Source organism: Schistocerca gregaria, chromosome 1 (assembly GCF_023897955.1).
Source record: "Schistocerca gregaria isolate iqSchGreg1 chromosome 1, iqSchGreg1.2, whole genome shotgun sequence".
Taxonomy (NCBI): domain Eukaryota; kingdom Metazoa; phylum Arthropoda; class Insecta; order Orthoptera; family Acrididae; genus Schistocerca; species Schistocerca gregaria.
In genome coordinates, this window is record NC_064920.1 from 806,357,410 (window position 1) to 806,382,574 (window position 25,165).

Here is a 25,165-nt window from a genome sequence, read left to right on the forward strand (position 1 = left end):
TGTTTAAGTTCTTTAACTAAGTTTTCAAATTTTGGAACAAAACAAGATATTTTCAAGTAATTGAGTGGGTCAAAAAATGTTTTATTAGGTTTCTAAATGAAGTTTCAGCATGCTAATGGAGTGCATAGGGCAGTATTCTCACTGAATGAGTTCATATTTTTTTCTGTACATAATCAGTTCATCCACAGACTGTATTTTAAAATATTGCTTTAGTTGTGCTCCCGCATTAAGTGAATTGTAACAGACAATGTGATCCAAGCAAAACAGAGCGAATTCTAAGTAGATTAATGGGACTTGAATTTCTTCCAGGATCTTTCAAAAGAAAAATATTTTCTGTATATTATTTTTGTAGGTTGTGAAAGATATAGATTAGCGGCCTGTGACTCAGTGGGATGTATTCTGTGCACCCAACATTTATAAAACTCGACAGTTAATCACTGAAAAGTGTTATCATTACAACTGGTCATGCAGCTTCTCTCTCTGTCTATGAAGCACAGTTTTTGTGAATGATTTACTTTTGAATAAGTGGTTCCATTATACTGTTCTTTAACTTGATAGCAACAACAGGACAACATCTTATGTGTTGGGTAACTTCATAATATAAAGAAATTTGTATTAGTTAATTGTAGATTCTGCAGTCATCATAATATTTTGTTTAGTTTGCACCACATGTTTTGGCTTTAAAGCAACCATCAGATTTGCTACACCAATGACACAAGAGGATGCATGCCCGTAAACTGAATTAATTAATTGCTGTGTGTTCTTTGCGTGTCTACTTTCAGATCTGAGAATGCACATAAAGCCAAACCAGTTATCTGTGGAAACAAAATGAAATGTGACAAAGACAATTCTAGGTTCCAAAGTGACCTCATTTTATTTTATTAGTTACCAGTTTAATGAGAAAATCAGTTTCAGGATTTCTGGTTCAAATGACAAAAGGCTGAGACATTTTTATATCATTCCTTTGTAGCTAATTCATACTGTTAGTCTAATTTATGGTGCTAATGTAGCAAAATCCCTTAGAATAATTAGAAATAATCTTCGACACAAATGTAAGATCTTCTTATACACGGGCGTATGTAACATTTCATCTAAATAATAGTTGTCCAGTTTAACAGTGATAAGTGATTAGGAATTGAAAATAATAGCTCTGATGTGGAATTGCAGGAATTAAATAAGCATTTGTATGCTGGTGTTAACAGTAGCTGATGAATTCATGACAGAGCAGTATTTTAAACAGTTTATGGGTTACAATGACTAAGGTAGTTACTTATTTGTGATGAATTTTGTTGTAGATTTTAAATAATTAAAGAAAATGTTGTTGCAAAAATAAGAATTATATTTTCTTTTACAGCATATTTTATCTCATACACAGATACGACCATTTGTGTGTGAATTCTGTGATGCGGGATTTACATCACAGCATCTTCTTAATGGTCATTTAGAGATGCACAAAAAAGCAACAGCGCACCTATAAGAAAAAGCAGTAATGTGATAGAGTAAGAAGAGAATGTATACAAGGCACTGGAAAGGAATTTCCAGTTTTACAAAGAGCTTTATTTTATACTAAAACCAGTTTACAGCATCTAACACATTATATGATAGCTGTCTTCAAAATTTTATGTATGTTACTGTTTTTTAAAAATTTATGCATTTCAAGTTCACAGCAGTAAATTAAATGTGTATAATGTTTCTGCAAAGTCAAAAACTTTGAGTAGACAGATAATTTGTTTATATGTACAGTAAAATGAGGAAAAATCAGTGTTCATTACCTTGTGATCAGATGCAACAGAAAATTAATTTATTGTAGATATTATCCTGTATTTTACAAACATTGTTCCTAACACAACAGAATGAAAAAAATGAAGTGTATATCAACTTTTTCTGTATGTGTACTGCCAGACAGCTAGATAACTGGTAGCCTTCTTTACCACATAAAGTACAACATTCATATGTGAAATTTGGGGCCACTCTTTCTCATTATTAGTTGTTAATCAGATGTAATTATTTATAATTGTGTATTGAAAACAAACATACTGCACTATCATCTTCCCACTTTCATGATAAATCAGATTGTGTATGTCAAAGAGGAATGGGAGACCTGAACAGTAACGAAAGAAAACATTTTAGTAGGTGAAACAACAACTGAAGTTCAGAGCCCCATGAGGAAATTTATATTTCCTGCTGAAGGGGGTCAAGGGATAAAGGCGAACTCAAAGGATCAGTCCATAAGTGTGAAGTTATGGGTAGGGTGTTGTTCACTGTAATGCCTCCAAATCCATTTCTTTTACCATAAAATTTCTATTGCCACAATTTTTCGTTCATTTAGATTTATATACTGTAACATCAGGATTCAGTTTGTTCATGTGCACTGCTTGTCAATACAAGTATCGTTACACCTGCACATGTAAGTCAAGCAAACTTTTCTGTTTGTGCCAGCATGGCTGGGAAATAGAGTGAGTTTATGGAAGATTCATCTTAAAATCATTTTTGTGGTATGAACCATCAGCAGTGTTATGTTTATCTTTTTTACTCCTCCTTTGTCCTATTCCCTTCTCTCTCTCTCTCTCTCTCTCTCTCTCTCTCTCTCTCTCTCTCTCTCTCTCTCTCTCTCTCTCTCTGCGCGTGTGCGCTCGCCCCCCTCGTGTGTGTCCACTGCCTACCATGACCTGTTTAAATTATCTTATAAATTGGCTTTTCTAATCACTTAAACATAAAAAAATGGCTTGATTCTTCAAGTTTCATTACTTTTGTTGCCCAGTATTTAGTAAATGGGGTTGTTCCAATCATTCTTGTTGGTGATAGGCATATTTTAAACTTCCATGATCAAATGTATACAGAGCTTGTAAACAAGCATAGGTAAAAAGTAACTGTGAAGAGTAAAATTTAGAAACTTGCTTCTGCTTTCAAAAATACTTGTCTGTGTAACAATATGTAAACAAATTGGCATTAGTAAACAGGTAGTATTTTACTTCTTCATATGCTTCTGCATTGCTTTCGTGGTCTGTCAAGAGTATTTTTCTATCTCCTGATTGAGTGGCAGTACACAGTGATGTGTGAAAGCTTGCCAAAAATAAAAACTGGCAAATTTAATAAGCAAAATATTGAAAGATACTGTTTACTTCCATATTAATGAAAGCTGAACACAAGGGACGAAAGCATAAAGTGTGTCAGTGGTTGCTAAGAGTTGTTCAGAACTCTGTCAAGTGAGAGCCAGGTGCTAAGGGAACCAGTTAAATGTAGTAGCATTACATCTCTTATCATTTCAAAATGTACAATTCTTTCACTCTCTTCCACATCTTTCAGATATTTGTAATTAAAGAATCTGTAGCAGATATTTAACTTTGTTTGCCAAACCACATGCCTTCAAATTTAGAGACACCACTACTTTATCCATTTAATTCAGATTTTAAGTGAGCGGTGTGTATATTGTAAAAATGAATTGAAAGTGCTTGGTCTTAAAGTATGGCAATATTTAACTCTGCTCTGACGTAGAAAACACTTAACACAATTGTAAGCTGAAGAGGATGTACACTGGATGGCTCTCCATAGAGGTTTCGAAGTGCTCACATGTCATTTGTTAGGATAGTAAAAACATTTGCCCCCCCCCAAAATAAATGTTCTATTGCGTGGTGTATCACTGCTAAGACTTAGTGTAAGAAAGAAATGGAAATAAGTTTCCACATACTGGTTGGATGACTTTTATTCACGGGTAGTCTGTAGCTTTCACATACATTGTTTTTCTGCTGCTGATAAATTGCATAATATTGTGTATGCTCTAAGTGAAGAGTTCACTTGTGCTGCACTAAACATTTTACTGCTTTGTGTTGTCATAGCAGTTACTTCAGTTTTTCTTCTGGAAGAGATTCTTCACAAAGTTGCAGGAAAACTACCAGTATCTCGTAGCTAACCACACTTGGCTAATGTTTTCCTGTTTGGCATTTGTAACATAATCACTACAGTGATTATATGTATGATATATTATTTGCCTACCATATCATATTTTAGTACAGACGCTAAAGACTTCACTGTCTTGTGCTCGAACAAGCCTAATGACTTCTTTTGGCTTTAATGTGTTCTTCCACTCCAAGTGTAGATGCTACAAATGAGGCAGTGATCATTTTACATTGATATTTTTAGCGATCTTAATCAACAAAGTACTATCATTTTCGTAAAGTCTTTAGTATCTACCATTACTTGCAGAAAAGGCAAGTTACTGTCATATTGGTATTTTGTTTTTGCACTTCGGTATATTGTCTGTGATTGATCGCTATAACACTGTGCACCAATCAACTGTAAAACTCGGTATTTTGTTAGTCTTTAGATACTTCTAAAAATCTATAACACTAACTTTAGAACTTGCTGTTTCCTATCTTGCTGATCGAAATGAAATACTACACTGTATTTTGGCAACAAGTATACAGTTCCGTTGCTGATGTCTTATGCATCAGAACTGGGAATACCAAAAGTTAATTTGATAATATGATAAGTTTCATAGTGTTCTTAAGGCAGCATGAATTTTGGGGCATATCATGCTGCATTTTTCTTGTCACTTTCTTCTTTGTTAGACACTAATAATTTTATTACAGTCCAGGCATACAAATAGGGGAAAACATCATTTTGAAAAGCATAACTTCATCTGTCACTACAATTACTTAATGTGCTCTATAGCAAGACAAAAAGTCATTCATTTAAAATTCAAGTTATTAATGTTGTGAACTTGCTGTGGTAAGTTTGCTTGATTTAACACCCAGCCTTCAGTTTTATGCCTATTTCTTTTAATTATGGACTGAGCTTACTTCCTGTGATTCCAGGTGGTTGTTAAGTACCTTAATGAACAATGAGTACAACTGTAATTTGGATGTCCCACGAATTCATAAGTAAAATGAATTTGTACCACATTTACATTGAATTTTACCCACTTTGTGTATAATTGTTTGTACTAAATATGACAAATGTATGTATAATTTTTGTATAAATAATTATTCTGTATATAAAACATATTCAAGTGAATACCATAAGGAAGTTGTTGTGTAATTTATAACTTATATAGATATATAAATATTTTGTGCATATGTAACAAAAGAAAATGTGTTACACTGGTATTGCCAAATGAAATGCTCAGATGAAACTTTTTGAGGACTGGTAGTTGAATAGATAACCTCAATCCATGATCCCCTTCCCCATATTATACTAGCTACCAAAACTGCATTTAAAAGGCTGAAACTTGCTTCACTGGGTTTGTTTGTTTGAAAATATTGGTATTCAGTATTAACTTTGATATATGTATTCTCCTGTTAAATGTTGACATAGCCAGGCAAATTTGCAGTTCATAGACCTATATGTTTGTTGCAGAACTGCGAGGCAGTAACTGTCATCATTTTAAATTAAATGTTATGTGCTGAAAAGCAAATTATTCTTAACTACAAATTTTGTGTACAAATATTCCAGTAATGGTGCTCAGTACCACAAGACAGTTATTATATTGTGTGTTATTCTAATGACTTTAGCAGGTTCTTAATCCTTCGTGAAGAAAGCAGACTACAGTGTGACATTTGAATGTTTTGTGAGGAGAATGTTTGAAAGACGTAATAACTGTGACAGCTTGTGTGAATAAATCTGAAAGTGTCTTTGTAAATGAGGTTCGTTGTCTTGAAGTCGGCTTCCTCAATCCTGTTGTGAGTAACTGAGTCCTGTGACTTATGGAATGCAGGAACTGCTTCCACAGTTCATCACTAACAGAGGTTTCTACCCATGTACAGCTGTGCAGTTCGTCCTTTAGTGTTGAACACTGCTATCTTTTATACAACCAAATCTGCAGATATGCAGTTTCAATAAATATTAATTTGAACCTAGTAATTACTTTTATTTTATTTCAGCCTATGTTCTTGGCGTATATCATAAAAATGCTATCAACCTGTCAGCAATCAATTAAATTGCAGTTATCTATAAGAGAATGGGGCAATTCTTATTTATAACTGAATACAAACAGTGAAGTAGCTATCAGTGCATCATATAGAATTATGACTTGTATGAAGCTTGTAGTTGTCAATTCATAAAACTAATCTTACGAGCAGTGTTACTATTGTCCTTTATCCTACTTAAAAATGAAATATTTAAGTGACTGTCAGTATCAGGTTGTTCCAGCACAAGTAGCAGCACACAACATTCCAAGCACTTGTTAATCTCAAAAGTTGCATAAACAACATTGTCATGTAGAGCTCACTCAAACTAACATGGCATCAGTGCAGAAACATGTTTCTTTAAGGAGTGCTGGGCTGCTATATCATGTTGTTGCTCACTTGACTGTCACCACCCAATCTGCTCACTTAGTGTTCTCGTTGCTTTCCCTTCGCTACATAACATGGTGCTGCAGTCCTCGTGCATTAGAGGGGGGGGGGGGGGAGGGAGAGTTCTTCCTGAGCAGACATTTGGAAATGGCATCAGTTCTGAATGCATAATATTTTCATTAAGTCATAATTAATTATTTTCTTCCAAATAATTATCAACAATTTTAAATGACTTTTAAGTCTTGTTTTTGATATAATTAAAAAAATCTGGCTGGAGGGAAGACTAGGCTCAAACTGAAACAGTTGTCCCCTCTGCTACTGCACTGTCTGCACGAGCGCAGCCATGTTACTTTGTGTGCATGCTACTGGCTTTAGGAGACAGGAATATGACAGTTAACATACTGTTCTAAATTAAAGTATGACTAAAATTGTGTAAAACTGGACCTATTTTCTAAGGTGTAATCTCATGAGGCCTCTTGCATTTTAATGGCTAAAATGGGTTGCACTCAGTGATTCCCGTTGAATGTGTTTGGTTTGGCAGGACAATTGAAGCATACAGTAACTTATCTACTTATGCCACGGAATCACTGATGTGGTCTCATGTTCTTTCACACACTTGGAAGGGGTTTGATAATTTGGCAAACGGTTTCCATTGGCTAAAATCCAAGTGCTTAGTACTGTGGTCTGTTGTTATTATTCATGTTCATGTTAGAGGCAGCATCCCAATCAACCAGTGAATTGAGTTTTGAGATTTGTAATTCATTAATGTCACCTGCAAGTTTTCCAGACTTGCTATAGAATACTCTAAACAAGCTTGCAGCCTCCTAACTTGACAACTAATGGGGTAGAATCAAGAAGCAATTCCTCTACTATGCTGATTTTTGATTAAGCAGAGTGCAAAACAGTAGTGATAACCAAACTTACCTCTTCTCTCTACGTAATTTAGTTTGTTATAGGTTCACATGTATACTTACGTAATTGTTGTATCGGCCCTCATTATTTCCTAGTGGTTGGGTACGCTCCTGCAGAGTTTGTACGTGAGTTCCTCTTTCAGCAGGCGAGCCAAATTTCTTACACCGTGACTGATCGTTCTCGAACTGTATTAATAGGAAAAGTACCTTGTATTTTTTGTCACTCTACACCACCACTCCTGTACTTTTGTTTCACTATGAACTTTGGTTGTGGGTGTGATAAATGAGTAAATAAAGTGCTGAATGGTTATTCAGCATTTATTAACCAAATATTAAAAGATTCTGGGAATGAAAATTATGTAACTTCATGCAACAAAAGTACTTACATAAACTATGCAAGTTAACATGGAACTTTATATTAAATACAGTGGTAGCCACCTTCACTCCTTTGCCATGAACGTTGCTGTGCAACTTATAGGAAACGAAATACATATGGTCCTTGCTAAATGGCCACTAAAATATTACACACAGTGGTGTGTGCTAATCTGAAAGGTATGCCACTTTAAAATCTGGCCAAGATATAAGCTTGCATTCCCAGTCCCTACAATGCTTTAAGGCATTTAATATACACAATACAAGTGTCTGGGCTAAGGTATACACAAACAAACCCTTATAATGAAAGAAATTGACATTTTATGTTGATGGGTAAGTACGCAATTGACACATCTCCAAACTGTGATACTCACCATTTGACGAACAGTGCTGAGTTGCATGGAGCGTGTGTGCCAGTGACAGGGCACAGCTATCTCGACATCTTGGTGAAGTACACAGTTCCAGAGATGCCTTCTAACATCATTTTCCAACGGGATGGTGCCCACTGACCACCTTCCCACCACCGTGGGGATGTTACCACATTCTCTGTGAGATGTTTTCTCAGCATTGGAATGGGAGGGGAGTCCCATTGCCCAGCCCCTTTGGTGTCCTGATGTGACTCTCCTGAACTTCTGTTCGGTGGGAGTTTACCAAGGACATAGTTTACAGAACAAGGGTTTGAGATCTGGTAGATTTGAGACAGTGAATCTAAACCACAGTCTGTCATGCTTAAGAACAGGTGGTGAGAAGTGGAGGACCATTTGGTATCTGTCAAGCTACGAACAGTGTGCCATGTTGTACAAGTAAACTTATAAGCCATAATATACTGAAATACAAATAAATGTCTCTGTATACCTCTACCCAGACACTTTGTATTTTAATAAGTCACTACCAGTTTGGAGGTAAAACTTAAACAGCCATGACATTGAACAAGCTGAAAATACACTTAATAAAATAACTAAAATGAGGAGCGTTACATAAACTTTCAAACCCCGAGACAACCATACATATTCAGTTAATTAACAACAAAAAATTGCTTAAAATAAGTACTTAAACTAACTGCTTTAAAGAGGTATACCAAGACTTTCTGCCAATTACTGTGATCCAAAATTTTAAGTTCAACACAAGTCACCCATGTTAGCTCTTGCCCAGTACACGCCACCTTATAAATGAGCAATTCGCAACGCCCACAGTGACAACTAGTTCTGTCGTTCAGCTGATACCAGAGCATCATTAGATGTGTTTGTAATCACTGTAACCAGTCTGGAGTGTCGCTACCTGGGAGCACCATTGTAAGCCCCTTGTACAAAGAAGACCAAGAGTATGGAAACAAATTGTGAGCCATGCAGACAAATCGAAGTTAAAGAGCTGAGAAGAGTGGATTCACCAGAAAAACAGTCTACAATTAAGAAGTCATATGAAGAGAACAGTTGGAATGTACTAATAGCATTCCATATGCGATTTAGTGGAGCCCAAATGCCTAAAACATATCCACTATTGGAATAGATGTGCCAAGGTTAACATAAAGAAGTGTGGTTTCAAACATCCACAAACAGCATGCCATGCTGAATTCCGGGGCAGATGAAAAGAAATGGCATTTGTTAGGTACCATCAGAGTCAGTCTCACCACAAAAGTGGAACAGGTATGGACCTCCATCCCACAAACTGACATCTGTACAACACAATGGATGCATGTTCATATGCTTGCACTCAACATTCTGGTAGTTACACCAGTTATTAATGTACTAGCATTTCACATTTGCAATGGCCTATCTCCCACTTACTTTGACCTATGATCTTGTAATGTTAATCACTTAAATATGTTACCTAAACAAATGTTTTCCTAAAATTTCATTACTCTATGTTTATTGTTTTTTTAGTGTTTAATTGGTTTTTTTCTGTCAGTGTATGATGACAAACAGATAGAAGACTTTGACAATGTTAAAACCTTTAGATTACAGAGTGATGATAAATTAACCTTGTAGAGGCATACCAGAGGACTGCTGAAATGCCTAAACAAATCTTTATTTGCATTACGGATGTTGTCTGGCATATCTGATATATTAATAAAGAAGTTAGCATTCTTTGCCTACTTACATTCCATAATGTCAAACAGGATAATATTCTAGCAGAACTCATCAAGCCCAGCTCAAGTTTTCAAAGTGCAGAAACGTGTAATACAAATATTTTTGGTGTGAACTCAAGAACATACTGCTGATGCCTGTTCAGGAACTGGAGATAGTAACTACTGAATCACTGTATACTAATGAAAGTAGAAGCAGAATCTTTCCATTCAGGTTAGAGGTAGTTGTGGAGAAACCAGAGTGAAACATAAACAGTTATTTCTTGTCACGATAGGTTCCAGTCCTCCTGGGGCGTATAAGATCCATAGATAGTTTGAGAGAAAAGTATGTTGTGTGGGAGAGCTGCAGACAAACCAATAATGATTATACAATGGTTCTCTATTAATTTATTGAGCTTAGGCAGTCTTCAGAGTATACCCTAATTTCTGGTGTAACCTGGAGTTCCTTTATAATATACCAGCATTGTAGCCGCAGGCGATGATGAAAGGAACGCACTTGCTGGTCAAGATAAGAACTCTGTGCTGCCACCTCCAGTATGCAAGATGAGCTGATACGGCAGAATGCGGTCACAATTGGCAACCTCGTCTTCTCTATTTTAGAAGGTCACGTCATCCCAGCAGCATGGCAGTGGCATTTGGCAGTGTCGAAGTCTGGGTAGACACTTAAGAGCAGGAGCAAGAGCAGGTGGCAGGAGCAGTTTTGGCTGGCAGAGAGGCACTGGTCCTCTGTTTGCGACCCAGTGATGGCAGAATTTTGGCAGTGGCACTGACTGACAAAAACTGGGCATGACATACTAGCAGCTGACCAAACAATGATGAACTGGTTCGGCTGTAGTTAAATTCTCCTTTCTCCTACTGATTCCCCAGTAATAGTGGTGTTTCTGGGTCATGTTGAAGAGCCAGGAGTCTGTCAGTGTTGGGTAGGTATGGTGTGACTGGGAGTAGGTCTGCCAAGCTGTGTTCAGTTATATGATTCAGGGCTGTGAACGGGTTCTGGTGCTTATGGTCTGACACAGGAGCTGAAAATGCATGTTACTGATCAGCACCTGCTGTCTGGCTGTGGCCTCATTACAGGTGTGGACTCTGGCATATGCTCCAAGTTACCATTTATAACTTTATCTTTTATAATTTCCTCCACTCTGCGAAGAAAATTTCATCTTGAATTTTGCTGGTACACACATTGGTATATGTTTATTATTTACAATTCATATTTCCACTTCCATTCTTGGTGTCAGTGCAAACGACAGTCTACAAATTAATGCTAATGTCTTACAGTTTTATACTTTAGCAATGAGATCCATGGTACTCTTGCTTGATGGTTTGTTGTGACTTGGGGCTCTGTCTGAACTTTCTTCCTCTTTTCATCCTGTATTAAAATCTTAATTAATTCCCCTTGCTCACAGAGATTTACCCAGGAGTTCCACTTCATTAAACAGTCCTTCTAATCCCTTTAATTCAGCATATCTTCTAAGATAGATTTTCCCATTCTGTCACTTTACTTCACTTGGTCGGCTATTGCTGATGGGATGGTTTTACTGCTATCATGAATCCTGCTTCTCGAAGGACCTCGAGTGGTTTAATTGACAATGTCACGGCCAATGATACAACTTGAATGTGTGTGGTATCTCAGCACTTTGGCTGCTGTGAGACAATGCCACATCATGTGAAGGCGTAAAACCTAACCTAACAATACCATTGCAAGTCTTTATTCTAGTTCTAATCCATTGGCACTGTACCATGGCTTACACCTGTCTAAATGAACTAAGTAGAACCTGGGAGTCACATTTTCCAGATTACATTACCTAACATTCCTAGATTGCTCTTATTCCACGAGGACTTACTTCACAATTGCAACCTCTTGATGTCTCGATAAATAGATCATTTGAAATTTTTATAAGAGAGGAATGGAACAAATGGATGATGGATGGAATCCAACATGAATTCACGCTGAAGGGAGCCATAAAATGACCTACAATTAAACAAGCATGTCAGTGGATACAACAGTCATGGTCTAGAGTGAGAGAAGACATTATTGTTAAATCTTCCAGGAAGTGTGGCATAAGTAATGCTCATGATGGCAGTGAAGACTGTCTTAATATACGAAGAGGACAAGAAGAAGAAGAAGAAGAAGATCATGATGGTGATATTAAGGGATTTTAAAGATCAATTTGTTTTTATAAACTAAGAATTTTCTTTAGTCTTACTTTGCAGTCTATTAATAAAAACGGTAAAAATGTTATTTTAAAAGAATTGCTTAAACTGAAGTGTGTCTTATAGTCTGTAAAATTTGGTAGTTTATTTGTAATTATTGTTTACACAAAATTAGGTGCATAGAGGTCATCAAACCTCTTAAAAAATTTTAATTGTTTGTACGGGTAGACTGTGTGGAGGATGCAAAAAATATAAGCAAAGTTTTGAGGGTATATTACATGTATTACTTTGTAAAGGTTATGTATAGTTTTGTATAAATAAGTGTTGAGGATAACTTGGTAAAATGTTTAAGAGACAAAAAGTGGAAAAAGTTGGAAGTGTACTCTGGACACATTCAGACCTCCCAAAATATAAAGTTCCTTCAAACATTAGAGTATTGTAGTGGCCATTCAATTTCCAGAGTCTACATGGACATGAGCAAATATCACGTGTTACCTTAGGTAGGTCTTTTTCCCACCAGGTCTCCGCCTATAGTGTCCTCAAAAGTCTCATCGTGGCTGTTCACCATCCAGAATCTCTTACCCACTCGATTAAATTTCACCTGATACCACTGGTAGGTCTGCCTTCTTACAGAATGAACATCCAAGAGTATCAACTTGCTCCCTTGAGCTCTTCGTTAAAAAGTCCCAGTCCCCACTTGACTCCTTTAGTGTTCCACTAATGTCTGCTTTTGCAGTGACTGGAGAGTGTCCCCACCAAAAACACATCATTTGAAATTTCTACAGACTTGATATCACTCAATTTGACCACTTCCTGGGCTAAACTAATATATTACAACAATATTTAAATAAACAAATTTATAAATATTCAGTCACACTCATATCATTCACAAAATAATAGATAAAGGTTTGTTCATACATAAATAAGCTAGTACCCATGTGCAAGTGCACTCAACTTGAATGACTATGAATCATCATTAAATATTGTTTAAATAATTATTTATGCCTTCTTGACATAGGTGTCTTTTGGTACTCTTTTTAATTGTGGTGTCAGCTAAAACATGAGGTTGACCACTTTTAAATTAGAACATTTTTTAATAGTACTTGTAATCGGCATTTAAACCAAATTACTTGCAAAATAGTGAACTCTTCATTAAACAAGTAATTTCAAGATATGAGATATTCATGCTGCATTCACATTCTTTGTGATTGTGGAGAATACAACATTCCAACAGGTATTTGCATACTAAAAAAGATATAAAAGACATCATAAATCAATAAATTAAAGATACAGATGAGTGGTTTTCAGGGATAGTAACTATCGTGCAAGGCTATCATCTGAGATATTGTTTGTTGATATCGCAAGAAGCATTTAAAAGTCATTAATTCAGAAGTTCAGTGTGAAATATTAACTTCTATAGTTTTAAAAGATATTTAAAATATTGTTGTGGCATTGGCTGCACCTTATTTTTCTGAGATTGCAAATATATGCCAATTTCCTTTAATACTTGACTCTAAACAGTTTTAGATTCTCAAAGAGCTGTAAGAAGCCATCTTTCAGCTTGCCTGACACTCCACCATTTTTGGTGCATCTCCTGTAGAAAGGCCACGCCAGCAACAGCCATCCAAATTCCCAGCTTTGGGATTTACTTATTTCTGGTGTTGCTGCTTGTCTTTGTACCTGGCCTTGCCCTTATTGGTCACATAGTTGGACCTGCCGCGGCGCGCCCTAAGCCTTGGGCATGCTAGCATTCAGTCATACAAAAATTTCATTTCCCCTCATACCAACTCTAGGCTACCAAATCGCTTGCCTACATACGGGTATTGTTACCCACCTCCACTTACTGTGGCACATAGCTCCCTAATTTGTTACTTTGTCATGCCAAATATGTAATTCATCCCTAATTCAAAGTATTTTCCCAGAGAAACTGAAATATGCTGTTAGTATACCCCTTATAAGAAAGATAAGATGTCAATAATTACTGACCTGTTTCACTACTGATACAGTTTTCCAAAATTTTTGAAAACTTAATGTATTCTAGAATAGTATTTCACTTGAGCAAGAATATTATCATTATTACATTGCAGTTTGTGTTTCAGAAGAGTTGCTCTACTGAGAGTACCATTTACCAGTTCATTCACTAAATTTCACAAACATAAAATGCTGCTAGTCAGTATCTTTTGCATTGTACCTATGTCACAATAATTTGCTGTAAAATCTGAGATTTTATGGAATTGATGGTACAGTTAACCGATAGATATCCTATCTAACCAAAAGAATGCTGCAAGTTGTACTTAGTATTTTGACTAATGTAGTCCAAGGATATTATTCCAACTGGGAAGAAATCAAATTTGGGGTTCCATAAGGCTCAATCTCAGAATATTGTTCCTGATATATGTAAACGATCTTAACATGTAATATCCAACAAGCAGAATTAATTCTATTTGCAGATAATGCTAGCGTTGTAATCAATATGAGCATACGTACAGCAACAGAATAAATGGTAAACAATGTTCTTAAAAGTATCATTGACTGGTTTCCAGTAAATGGACTCATCTTCAGTTTTAAAAAGGTGCATCATATTCAGTTCTTCACATCTAGGGCTACTATGTCAGTGATAAATGTAACACACGTTAAGCAGGGTGGTAATTTCAAAATTATTTGGTGTCCATGTTGATGACAATTTAAAAAGAAAGCAGCACATTTTGGAACTTAGTTCAGCCACATTTGCACTTAGAATCATTGAAAATCTTGAGCGGAGAGAAATCAGTAAGTTGACATATTTTGCATACTTTCATTCAATTGTGTCATAGAATAATGTTCTGGGATAACTCAGCTTTAAGGAAGAAAGTGTTCATTGTTCAAAAATATGTTGTAAGAAGTGATGCTCACCCATGGTCATCTTGTAGCCAACTGTTTAAGGAGTTAGACATTTTGACTATCACTTCACGGTACATTTATTCCATCAGGTTTGTTGTAAATAATCCACTATGCTTCAAAAGGAACAATGAAGTTCATAATTACAATACAACAAGAAAAAAATTTCATTCATTACATCACATTAAGATTGTCTTTACCTCAAAAGGGGAGCGCACAACATTGCAACAAAAATTTTTGTATGCTTGCCCAGTGATACAGAATGTCTGACAAATGGCAAAGTAAGACGTGAACATAAACTGAAGAAGTTTAATCTTCATAACTCCTTCCATTCTGTATGACTTAAAAAACTTGTACATGATCATGTAGGTTTACTTACAAAATAATTTGTGATGTGAATATAAAATGACTTGTTCCACTTCATTATGATTTACCATACAAATGATCCATGGTTCATGAAATTAACTAACTAACTAAGCAACCCATTTGTAATGAGAATAATTATGACAGACATAATGTTGCAAGTCATACCAAAATAGTTGTTTGGAATGTAACCCAAATACGAGACAGAATGAACTGACAAGCTATAAAAAGCTTAATTGTAGTGCAATAGGTTTCTCTCTTTCACTAATTATGTGATAATTAAGAAATCATAATAGCAAGGTAATCTGAAATTCATCAGCTAGTATCCAATTGAATCTATGTTCTCATAAGATTGATATAAATTTCACAAACATTTTAAACCAATGAGTAATCTAAGCATTGTATTAGTAAATCACAAGTTTATTTCAATTCTAGTTATGAAAATAGAAGTTTCACATAATTAATATGAGATGAGAAAATACTACAAAATTGAGTTAACAGATTTTGCTTCACATACAAAGTTTTGCCTGCTTCCTGGAACTCCTTTTTCTTCCCACAGCCATAGGGCATGTCCACACCTCATGTACAGTAAATGGTACCACAGTGGTCCCTCTTTGCAACAACACAGACACATGATTTATGGATCAAACCATCAGGATATCCCTGAAATTACGCCTGATGTTCATTGCAGTTGAATAGTCAGAGCACATATGCAAAGCTGATAGGAATATTTATTCGACAGTTGATGCTCGGGAGTAAACATTATCAGTTTCTGATTGATAAAAAAAATCAGGCTTAGTGCCCATATGTCTTTCCTCAGCATAGAGATATTTCTGTGGATGTATAATGAACATCCAAAAAGTCTGTACAAAATGTTCTGGTAATTGTGTTGTGGATGAAAAATGAACTGAAAGAAGGAAAATTGCTGTTTCCTAGTTAATTATGGGGCATGTTTGCTTGAGACACAATATGGCAATATACTAAAACAAATCGGAAAGTACGAATGAACACATAATTAACAATGCAATTAATAAATAATTAGTGGTGTAAATGGTTAATAAGGAGGCACTCACATAACCAGTGACAAGGAGAATTAATAGTCAGTTTGCTACCAATGTAGCTAATCAGTGCCAAGAAAGGTTGTAATCAAACTACTGACAATATGTGTAATCAGAGACCAAAAAACTGCAATATACACAATTCAGCAATGCAGATGCATGTGTGTTAAAGCAAAGTAGATGTGCACCAAAGTTAAACATAAAGAATACAGATTGTACCTACACCTATACAAAAGTGAAAAATAAGAAATGTTGATTTATATACGTATCTTTCTACAGCACACATTTGTCTCTCAGGGCATCTGACCTTGAAATTCAGTTACACACAGAAAAAAATACTGATATTATAACTAAGCATTCCATCTACATTTTGTTTTCTAATCTGCAACTACCACATGAATATAATTAAACTTTCCCTATTTAACACATTTTAACACACAAACTTAATTACCATATGAGTATCAATCTTGGTAGCCTTAATGTCCAGAGTATGGGGTGCATGATTTCCATGCATCACAGTGCCACCATCCAGTCCCAACTAGGGCCACCAAGCACTATGATCAATCATTGTGATTCATAGTCTCTCACACCTCACCAATTGCAGTCCACTTGTTGACGCGGTAACATGAGTTTGGGCAAAAAGAGCAGGGTATTCGGGCATTATTGGTGAAGCTCTGTTATTGACACAACAGTAATGGTGCAGCTGTACTTTGAGAATATCGCCAGCTGAAAGGATTATGGAAGGGTCCTCTTTCTCCACCTGCTTTGTAGAGCATGAAGAAGAAATTCGAATCAACTGGAGAAGAGGCCTAAGACTGACTGCACCACAGGTGGTTGATGAAATCACTGTTGCTGTGGCAGACAACGCTGCATGCAATTCCCGATCATCAGGCATTGCACATGCTGTGTCACGACAGTTGTGCATCCCATGGTCCACTCTATGGAAGGTGCTTCAAACCATTCTCAAATGGTATTCGTACAAGATCCATATTGAACAGTAGCGTGCACCACAGGATGGACAATGACATGTTGACTTCACTCTCCACTTTCTCACAAAGATTGAAGTTGATGAGGGCTGGCCCTGGACTGTCCTGTGGACAGACAAAGCTCATTTTTCTCTGATGGGCGAGGTGAACACACACACAACTGCCGTGTGTGGGGATCCTACCTCCACTCACTGTGCGTGAAGTTCCTCTGTGTGGTGAATGTGTCACTGTATTGTGTGGCTTCACGACTACATTCATCATTGGCCTATTGTTTTTTTTTTTTTTTTTTTTTTTTTTTTTTTGAGCAGGTTGGTGCTCAAGGACCTAAGACATGCAGTGTGACTGGCCAGCATTACTGTAATATGCTTTGCCAGCATGACATACCCACTCTACAGGAGAGAGATGCATTGAACTTGACAGTTTTCATGCAAGATAGGGCCCCTCCGCACATTGCTCATGAAGTTCACTCACTTCTCGGAAACAAATTTGGAAACGATTGAATTATCAGCCGATTGTTTCCAAATGCATGGCCAACACTATCACCTTATCTCACTCCCTGTGATTTCTAGTTGTGTGGCTACCTAGGTTTACCAGGGTACCAGTTTTTACCAGGGGAACATTTACACATGTACTGATCTGATGTGCAGCATATCAACAGAGTTAGCAGGTGTACCTATGGACATGCTTCACTCGACTGTGCAGAATGCAATCCTGCACTTTCAGATGCTTCTGGAGACTGAGGGAGTGCCATATCGAGTCCCTTTTGTAATAGTAATGGTAGCGGTGTGTAATGGTATGATGTACTGTTGCAGCACATTAAATGTGTCTCTCTCATCCTCTTTCTGTCCATCTACTCACTCACTCACTCCACTGTCACAATAACACTGACTGGTGACTGTAAGACATTCAAAGATTTAGTTGTCAGTACGGCCATGCAACATTTTGTTTCCCCCACACCTTAAAACCTCAATCACCAAAACAGTCGACATTGAGTGTTCCCACTTCTTGCCAGTTTGGGTACCTTAATGGGCACCCCCTAGGTCAGGTCAGTGGGCATCGAGGTTTGACAGTTGAGGCACTGATGTTACAAGTTTCAGAGGTTGAGCTTAGAGGACTGGTGAATGTTGACTCAGACACACAAAGGTGTCAGATGTCTGTGGTAACATTATTGCTATGATATATATTGTTTTCTCCAGTGTGCAAGAAGCTGGCTGTGTTGCTCACTCAGCCTTAGTGAGGAATGCTAGAAACAGCACACCGGCCACTCGCATAGCTTGCAGCAGGTCAGGCACCCTGCCGGACAGTGATGTGGTGCAGTGTTGGTATCGGGAGCCAGTGAGGCAGACCACAGATGTGCCTCTGTGGATACGATGGATCTCAGCACTCTCATATGGGGACACTTACTTAGACCAGTACACACAGCATCCTCTGCAGGGTGGTTGTCACGAAGGCGGAAGGCCAGACCTACCTCAACACACATGGCATACACCCAAGAAGGAGGTACATGTTCAGCCGGGAGTCATCACTTTGGTGTCCATCCGGCAAATAGGAGACAGCAGCTTGCAGTCAGTCTGTTCGGCCCTTCACCAGTGGAAAGCCCAGCAAGTCTGCATTTTCTATCATTGGCAGCTGGACCCATTGGTTGTGGCAGCATGGAGTGATGAAGTCCAACCACAGCCAGCAGGCTGCAGTCTTGAAGTTTAAGTCATCAAACAGGTAGCAAGCAGTGCATTACTGTTCACAAGCAAAGTTTATCTGCAATTAGCGAGACTGTCATTGTGTTGTGATCAGTGATACAATGGAATGACCAGAAACTGAGAATAAGATGTCCAAAACAGGGGTAAAAGTGTTGCAGTGCTTTTGCGATACTGACACACTTTGTGTGTTCAAGGTTATGACTGTGACTCACAGTCTGAGTTGGACCTCTTTTTTTTGTGTCAAGCAATAGCTTTGAAAATTTATAAGTGCACCTGGGAACTTGGTTGCTGTGCAACAGCATGTCCAGAATTATTATGAAGACTGAAAATGCTCTCACATGAGAGGAGCATTTGACCACACTCCTTGTTGGCTCTTGGTACCATGGTAAATGGTGCAACTGATGTCAGGGTGACAATGGAACACAATGATGTATTTATGGCCTGGCAAAGAGACCACCCCACGCAATTGCCTTGTCACTCTGCAATATGAGACGGTGTGGCTTGCAGTCATGTTAAAAGTGATTGCAACTGCACCCACTGCTTGATATGGGTCCCTTCTTGTCTGTTGCACAATGTAGTGCTTGTCTACAGCAATGCCTGTGGTTTGGAATGCTCCTCATGCACATGAAACAATGCTGTGAGCAATGCTGAACTCCTGGACTACACTTTGCACACATTTGTCCTCCTTCCAGTTTCTTGATGATTCTTCCCTGTGTGAAATCATCCAAATGTTGTTTCTGAGCCACAGTGTAATGAAGAAGACAACTACAGAACAGTGTAACTGTTCGCCGATTGACACACACTGTCTTTTTCCTTTTCCTTCAGTGGCATCATGTTGCAGAGCCAGCCCCATTTGCTGTTGTAGTCATACTGACCTCATGCCATGTGGCACCCAACTTTCCGTCCATGAGTGGGAGACCTCTGGCAACATGGTCCTGCACCTCCATTCATTTGCACTGAGAAGTTAATATCTTATGTTGCTTTATCTATCCCAGCCTCAAGTTCTGCAGAGCAGTGAATATTCTCTTGCAGGGTGTATACGACCCGGGACAACCAGGAAATCCGGGAAAAACCTGGGAATTTTTTCATCGCGGAAAACCTCGGGAAGTTTTCGGAATTCCGGGAATTTGTCATTGTTTTAGCTTTCAGGTAAATTTTTGTAATTTTTACTGCAGAATTGATTCTCTAGCAAAGAATCTTGTTGTATCCTGCTACTGGAGAATGATACTGCAGAAATAAAATATAAACGAGAGGGGAAAAAATAAAACTTTAGTGGCAAAGGTAATGTGCAATTTACAACAAAACATCGTGCACGCACAAGCGCCTGCAAATAGCAAAAATATGTCAAAGGCCGTAGGGCGCAGACTTTAATTCTTCGTAACAATAAACTGCTTGCTATGAGCATGACGTCACAACTGTTCACATTAGGTTCGTTTGACTAATTGCCAGCGGTCTGTTGCGCATGCGCATTTGACTCGCGTATAAGCTTTACCTTCTCCCGCTACGTGAAGTTTGGCTGTTAGCTGTATCGGTAGTAGCAGCAAGCAGCCAGATGCAAACGAGAAAAATTTTTCTCGCACGCCCTAGCTGCCAGATTCACGCTTGCACCGAGTTATCTGAGTTGTTGTGGGGAGGGGGTTAACCTCCACGTGACCCGTGTTTACGTAAGTGATTTCGCTGCTTCGTGTACAGCTCCCAGGTCAAATGAAAACAAAACGGATTTCTGTGGCCGGGAGCTGTCAAGTGAATTAAAATACATTCACATAACTACGGAGGGCAAAAATATATTATTAATTTCAGTTTTCTGATTTTATTTTATTTCCGAGTTAGTAGCAGTCAAGCATTAATCGCCTTGCAGAACAGTGAAGTTATATTTGCAAGGTTGCTGAAGACGTTTGGCTTTATTAATCTTCCCGCTGAGGCAATCATTTTATTTGAAACAAAGTGTTTCATTCTACAGTATTGGCTAGTTCCAACTGTTCGCTGAATTTCAAGTGCACCTTATCTTCTGCCATATATAACATTATACCATAACAAAGAACCAAAAATGAGATCGTAGAGTAATGGTACTCCAAGAAAATTTACATCCCGAAAACCACACTGAAAAGCTTAATATCAGATATCATTGTGAATCTGGAAAAAGCCAATTTGCACTTCAAGCCGAATTATGCATTTTAGTATGGTTTACGAATGTCCGATGCTCTTTGAAATATCCTCTGATCAGTTTCTTTTTTGGTGTAATGTAAGCTCTCTTAGTGCTTTATGCACACGAACATGCGGGCTTCTTACACCACTGCATTTGCACACGCACAATAATGCCTGTTTTCTGGCGCTATCTGGCAACTGGTAAATCGAACCTATTTTTAACAGTCTCCGGAAAGTATTGCGAACAGTGGTTAGAAAAACGTTACTTTCAAAGTAAATTCCTTTTTACGCAAGATGAATAATGTTACGTGTGAGAAAGTGGGACGGATATCTAAATCACAGAGCGTGCGAAACTGAACAGTTTGAGGACCAGGCACTTAACAAGAATTTCGAGCCTAGACATTTATGTCATAATTTTAAATTGACTGGCACATTTGTGTGATGTATCTTGAAGTATAATACAGGCAAAAAAAGATCAACATTATTTGTGAAAGCTTAGCTTCTGTTGTAGCGTGTTAATCTTAGAGACCAATATTATATGTGAAAGCTTAACTTTTCTTGGTAGATATACCGTACTGTATACATTAATGTAAACAGTTAACTTTTCCTCTTGCGTGTTCGCGCTATGTAACCAGTGATCTTGCTGCTGTCATCGGCTGGCGAGATCTCGTGGCTTGAGATATGACTCGCTTACAAAAGGACATCGCAACCTCGGTTTCAACTCTCCGGAAACTAACGCCCTGTGTTTGGTGAAATTCGAATTTATGCTTTCGTAATACGAAAATATGCTGCGTATATGTTGCTGCAAATCAAAGGTCTTTCCAAAACTTCTCTGCCCCGTATTTTCTTTTTTTTCCGGGAAGTTACACGCGATTGTATAAAACGTTAACCATTCAAAGGACTGCTACGTTTTACAGTTTCGAGGGAAAATGTACGGAAAACCTACTGTCACTTAGCACAGAAAAAGTATATTTTCGCCCGGGAAATAACATATTTTTTAAACGGGATATCCGGGAGAAATCCGGGAATTTTTTTTCCTTGTCCCCGTATACACCCTGTCTTGAATCTTTTGGTTTCATTTTTGAGCTCTACAATCTCCAAAACATTCATGTACATTTTTATAAGCATATTGTGGTGACTAAACAATCAACTGTAACAAACGACGTCAAGTGGGAAGTGTCTCATCACTTTTGTACTTTTGATGTTCTTTAGCCCTATTTTCTGTCAATGTTCTGATTTTATGCTATTGCAATTGTGATTCTAATAAAGGTGTACAACACTATCCAGGTTGTTTGTATCAAGGCCATTGTTTCGAGCATTCCTTCAGTGATGTCCCTGATTAAGACAAGAAACATCAACACCACCAGCAAAGGAGGAATAAAACGGGAGAACAATGCCAATAGGTTGCCCCCACAACAACAGCATCTGCTACAGCCAACAACACAAAGTAGGACAGCATAACACATGAGATTACCAGTATTCTGGACGTTCAGACCTGAACTTTGGTTCTTACATGCAGAAAGCATTTTTTGGCACCATGCAATTACATTTGTGCCATGACCCATCTACATGAATCACAGACAATTCTCACCAAAGAGGTTTTACCTCCTTGCAGCTAAAAGGAATTAAAAAATTGTCTTATAAAAAACTTCACCTTGTGTACAGTGTTCAGGCTGCAGAGTTTAATGGTGGGTGACTGTAAGCAATAAATTCCCGTGCCAACTTCTGAGTAAACTTCATTTGCTAACAAGCCAAGATTTAATACTGGAGCAATTACTATACATGCTGTGGTTTAAAAGACTCCCTGAAAACATGAGATTCAGTTTGGGCATGCAAAAAATGTACCTTTGCAAGTGCTGGCAGAAAGAGCAGAAGCAATGGGGCATGTATTGGTTTCAGACCAAGCAATGCTCTAGACGGCATTATTTCAGCTGAGGCCCCCATATCAAGCACGTCAGAAACAAGTGAAAGCAGTGGCCCCACATCAAGCATGTCAGAAACAAGTGAAAGCAGCGGCCCTATATCATGCATCATGAGCAAGACACAAGCTACAACAATGGAACAGTTAGCAGCAGAGACAGTTCACAGTTCGGCGATGCAGGTGGCTGCACTACGTAACAAACAGCACACAAGAGAGGATAGTGCCAGAAATGGACAGTGGCGAGACTACTTGCAAGACAACCAACATCCACGAACAAACAGATCCCTGTGGTGTTGGTTTCACCAAAGATTTGGCAACAAGGCTCACAAATGATGCGCATGATGTCAGTACCCAAATGCATTTGACGACCTCTAAAGGATGCGCCAAGTTGTTACATGCAAACGTTAAGTCATTCACAGAAGTACGACATTTGTTCCCCTACCACACCTTCTGCGCCAAGTTCACAGGAAGTACTTGCAAATGGTAATCTGTGCAATGCACATTTGGATGCGTAACAGAAGAAATATGTCCATGTTAACGATGTAGTCACCACGTCTGTCAAGCACAGGTCATGAGGCAGGCTTCCACAAAATTTCCAAATGGGATGCTATGTTACACATACTGGAAGCAACAGGCAAGCAGCTAGACAGCTTTGAGCTGATAATTGGCATGGAAGGAACATGCACAAGGCATCATCATATCACATCCCAGCAACATCAGGTTATGAAAACGTCAGCTTTGAAGATCTCTGCTTTTATAGATACTATCATGATGTGAGGGTAGGATTCACAGCCCTGGTGAACCAAGCAAAGTTGCTATTTGTAATGTGTAGATGCACCAAAAATAAGTTTTTGGTAGGTAAGGAACTGGATGTCAATGTATTGCCTGAAGTAGTGTTCTAGCCAGACAGCAGAGTTGCTCATCTACTTTTAACAGCAACAAATAACTCAGCAGAAAAAGTGTATGGAATCCAGTCATTAGTGTGAGATCTTGAATTTTCAAGAGCACATGATGTGGTTACTATTGTTCACAGAATTCAACATAATTACCACTGTTTGAGGTGAAACCCACTTTTGGCATAAGTGAAAAATAGTTCTTTGTTCCTCCAAGAAAATCCTGCTTCAGTATTAACAATCCAGACCATATGTAAAATAATGTTCTCACTCAACTCTGAAATTATGAGACATCTTGGTGTAATTTTTATGTCTGAAATTTTGAATGAGAGTAGTACTTGTTTTGTTACAACTTTACTATATATTTCTCTCTCCAATTTTCATTTATGTTACAGGCATCTCAGCAAAGTTTGAACAAAGTGCCCTTCAGTCTGTGACACAACAGGTGGCTCGTTCCCATCAGTTTTATTTTTTTCTACTCCCAATAATAACCAAACTTTACATAAAAAGTTTTGTCTTATTTTTGCTACATTTATCTGTAGACATCCAGAGCATAGCTAAAAATCTCAAATAACTATTTACATATAATTTTTCTTAACTTTATTATTCAGATTATTATTTCATCCATTCTAATTGCATTTGTGGTATTAGATTCCATTGTGGCATTATTACTTAAATGTTACAGTTAATTGATGTTAGAACTATAGTTCACCGTGTTAAAGGATCCATAAGCTAATATTTTCATTTGAGGAAAGTGACTTACACTGTTTGAAAGATAAGCATCTTAGCTTTCCCGTAAAGTATTTAAATTGATGAAAAACTAATTATCCTCTCCAATAATAAAAACTAAAGTTCTGAACGAGTACCGTTTTCCATCACAGATTTTGTCAAAACCACTATTAGATTCTTGGCTTCAGCTACTTACTTTTGCTACCTAAATTTTTCCGTGCAAGCTACAGCCTCGAGGGAAGGTGCTAGGCTAAATCCAACAACAGTGCCGTGCACAGTGGATCCCCCCACTCTCAAGCCTGCCCATCCGTGATTCACTATGTCGCTCAGCGTTGGATTGGCAGCCATCAGAGATGGAAGTGTTGATTGCCACTCCCGCCAAATGCAAGGTTTGAGCAGTAATCTGGTTTCTCCATGCAAGGAAGTTACTGCCCGTGGAGATTCATCGACTGCTGACTGAGGTTTATGGTGAAGAGTGCATGTCTGTTCAGCATGTCTGCAAATGGTGCAGGGCTTTTGTTGGGGATCGCACAAAAGTTCACGATTCAGAACGGAGTGGAAGATCACCAGTTTCGGAAGCAACTGTCTAGAAGATCAACAGTGAGCTGCTCAAAGATCGGAGGGTCACTTTCCATGAACTTGTTGAACAAATGCCTGAAGCTTCTCATGGCACAATTCTACATCTACAT

At 37.9% G+C, this 25,165-nt stretch overlaps 1 protein-coding gene and 1 long non-coding RNA gene across 2 annotated transcripts in view; one reads left to right on the forward strand and one right to left on the reverse strand.

Moving 5' to 3' along the window:
- LOC126270443 (transcription factor HIVEP3) overlaps positions 1-5,859 on the forward strand; it is a 388,605-nt gene extending 382,746 nt beyond the window's left edge. The window contains exon 20 of the mRNA XM_049974070.1: positions 1,355-5,859. Within this exon, the coding sequence (XP_049830027.1) occupies positions 1,355-1,477 (123 nt within the window). The 3' untranslated portion in view covers positions 1,478-5,859. The remainder of the gene's footprint in view (positions 1-1,354) is intronic.
- LOC126270515 (uncharacterized) lies at positions 1,383-20,394 on the reverse strand. The gene is made up of 4 exons (XR_007549141.1): positions 20,281-20,394; positions 14,700-14,800; positions 7,265-7,387; positions 1,383-1,471 (listed from the first exon to the last, which is right to left on the reverse strand). It is a non-coding gene; the product is annotated as an uncharacterized LOC126270515 (long non-coding RNA).
- Between the last annotated feature and the right edge of the window lie 4,771 nt (positions 20,395-25,165).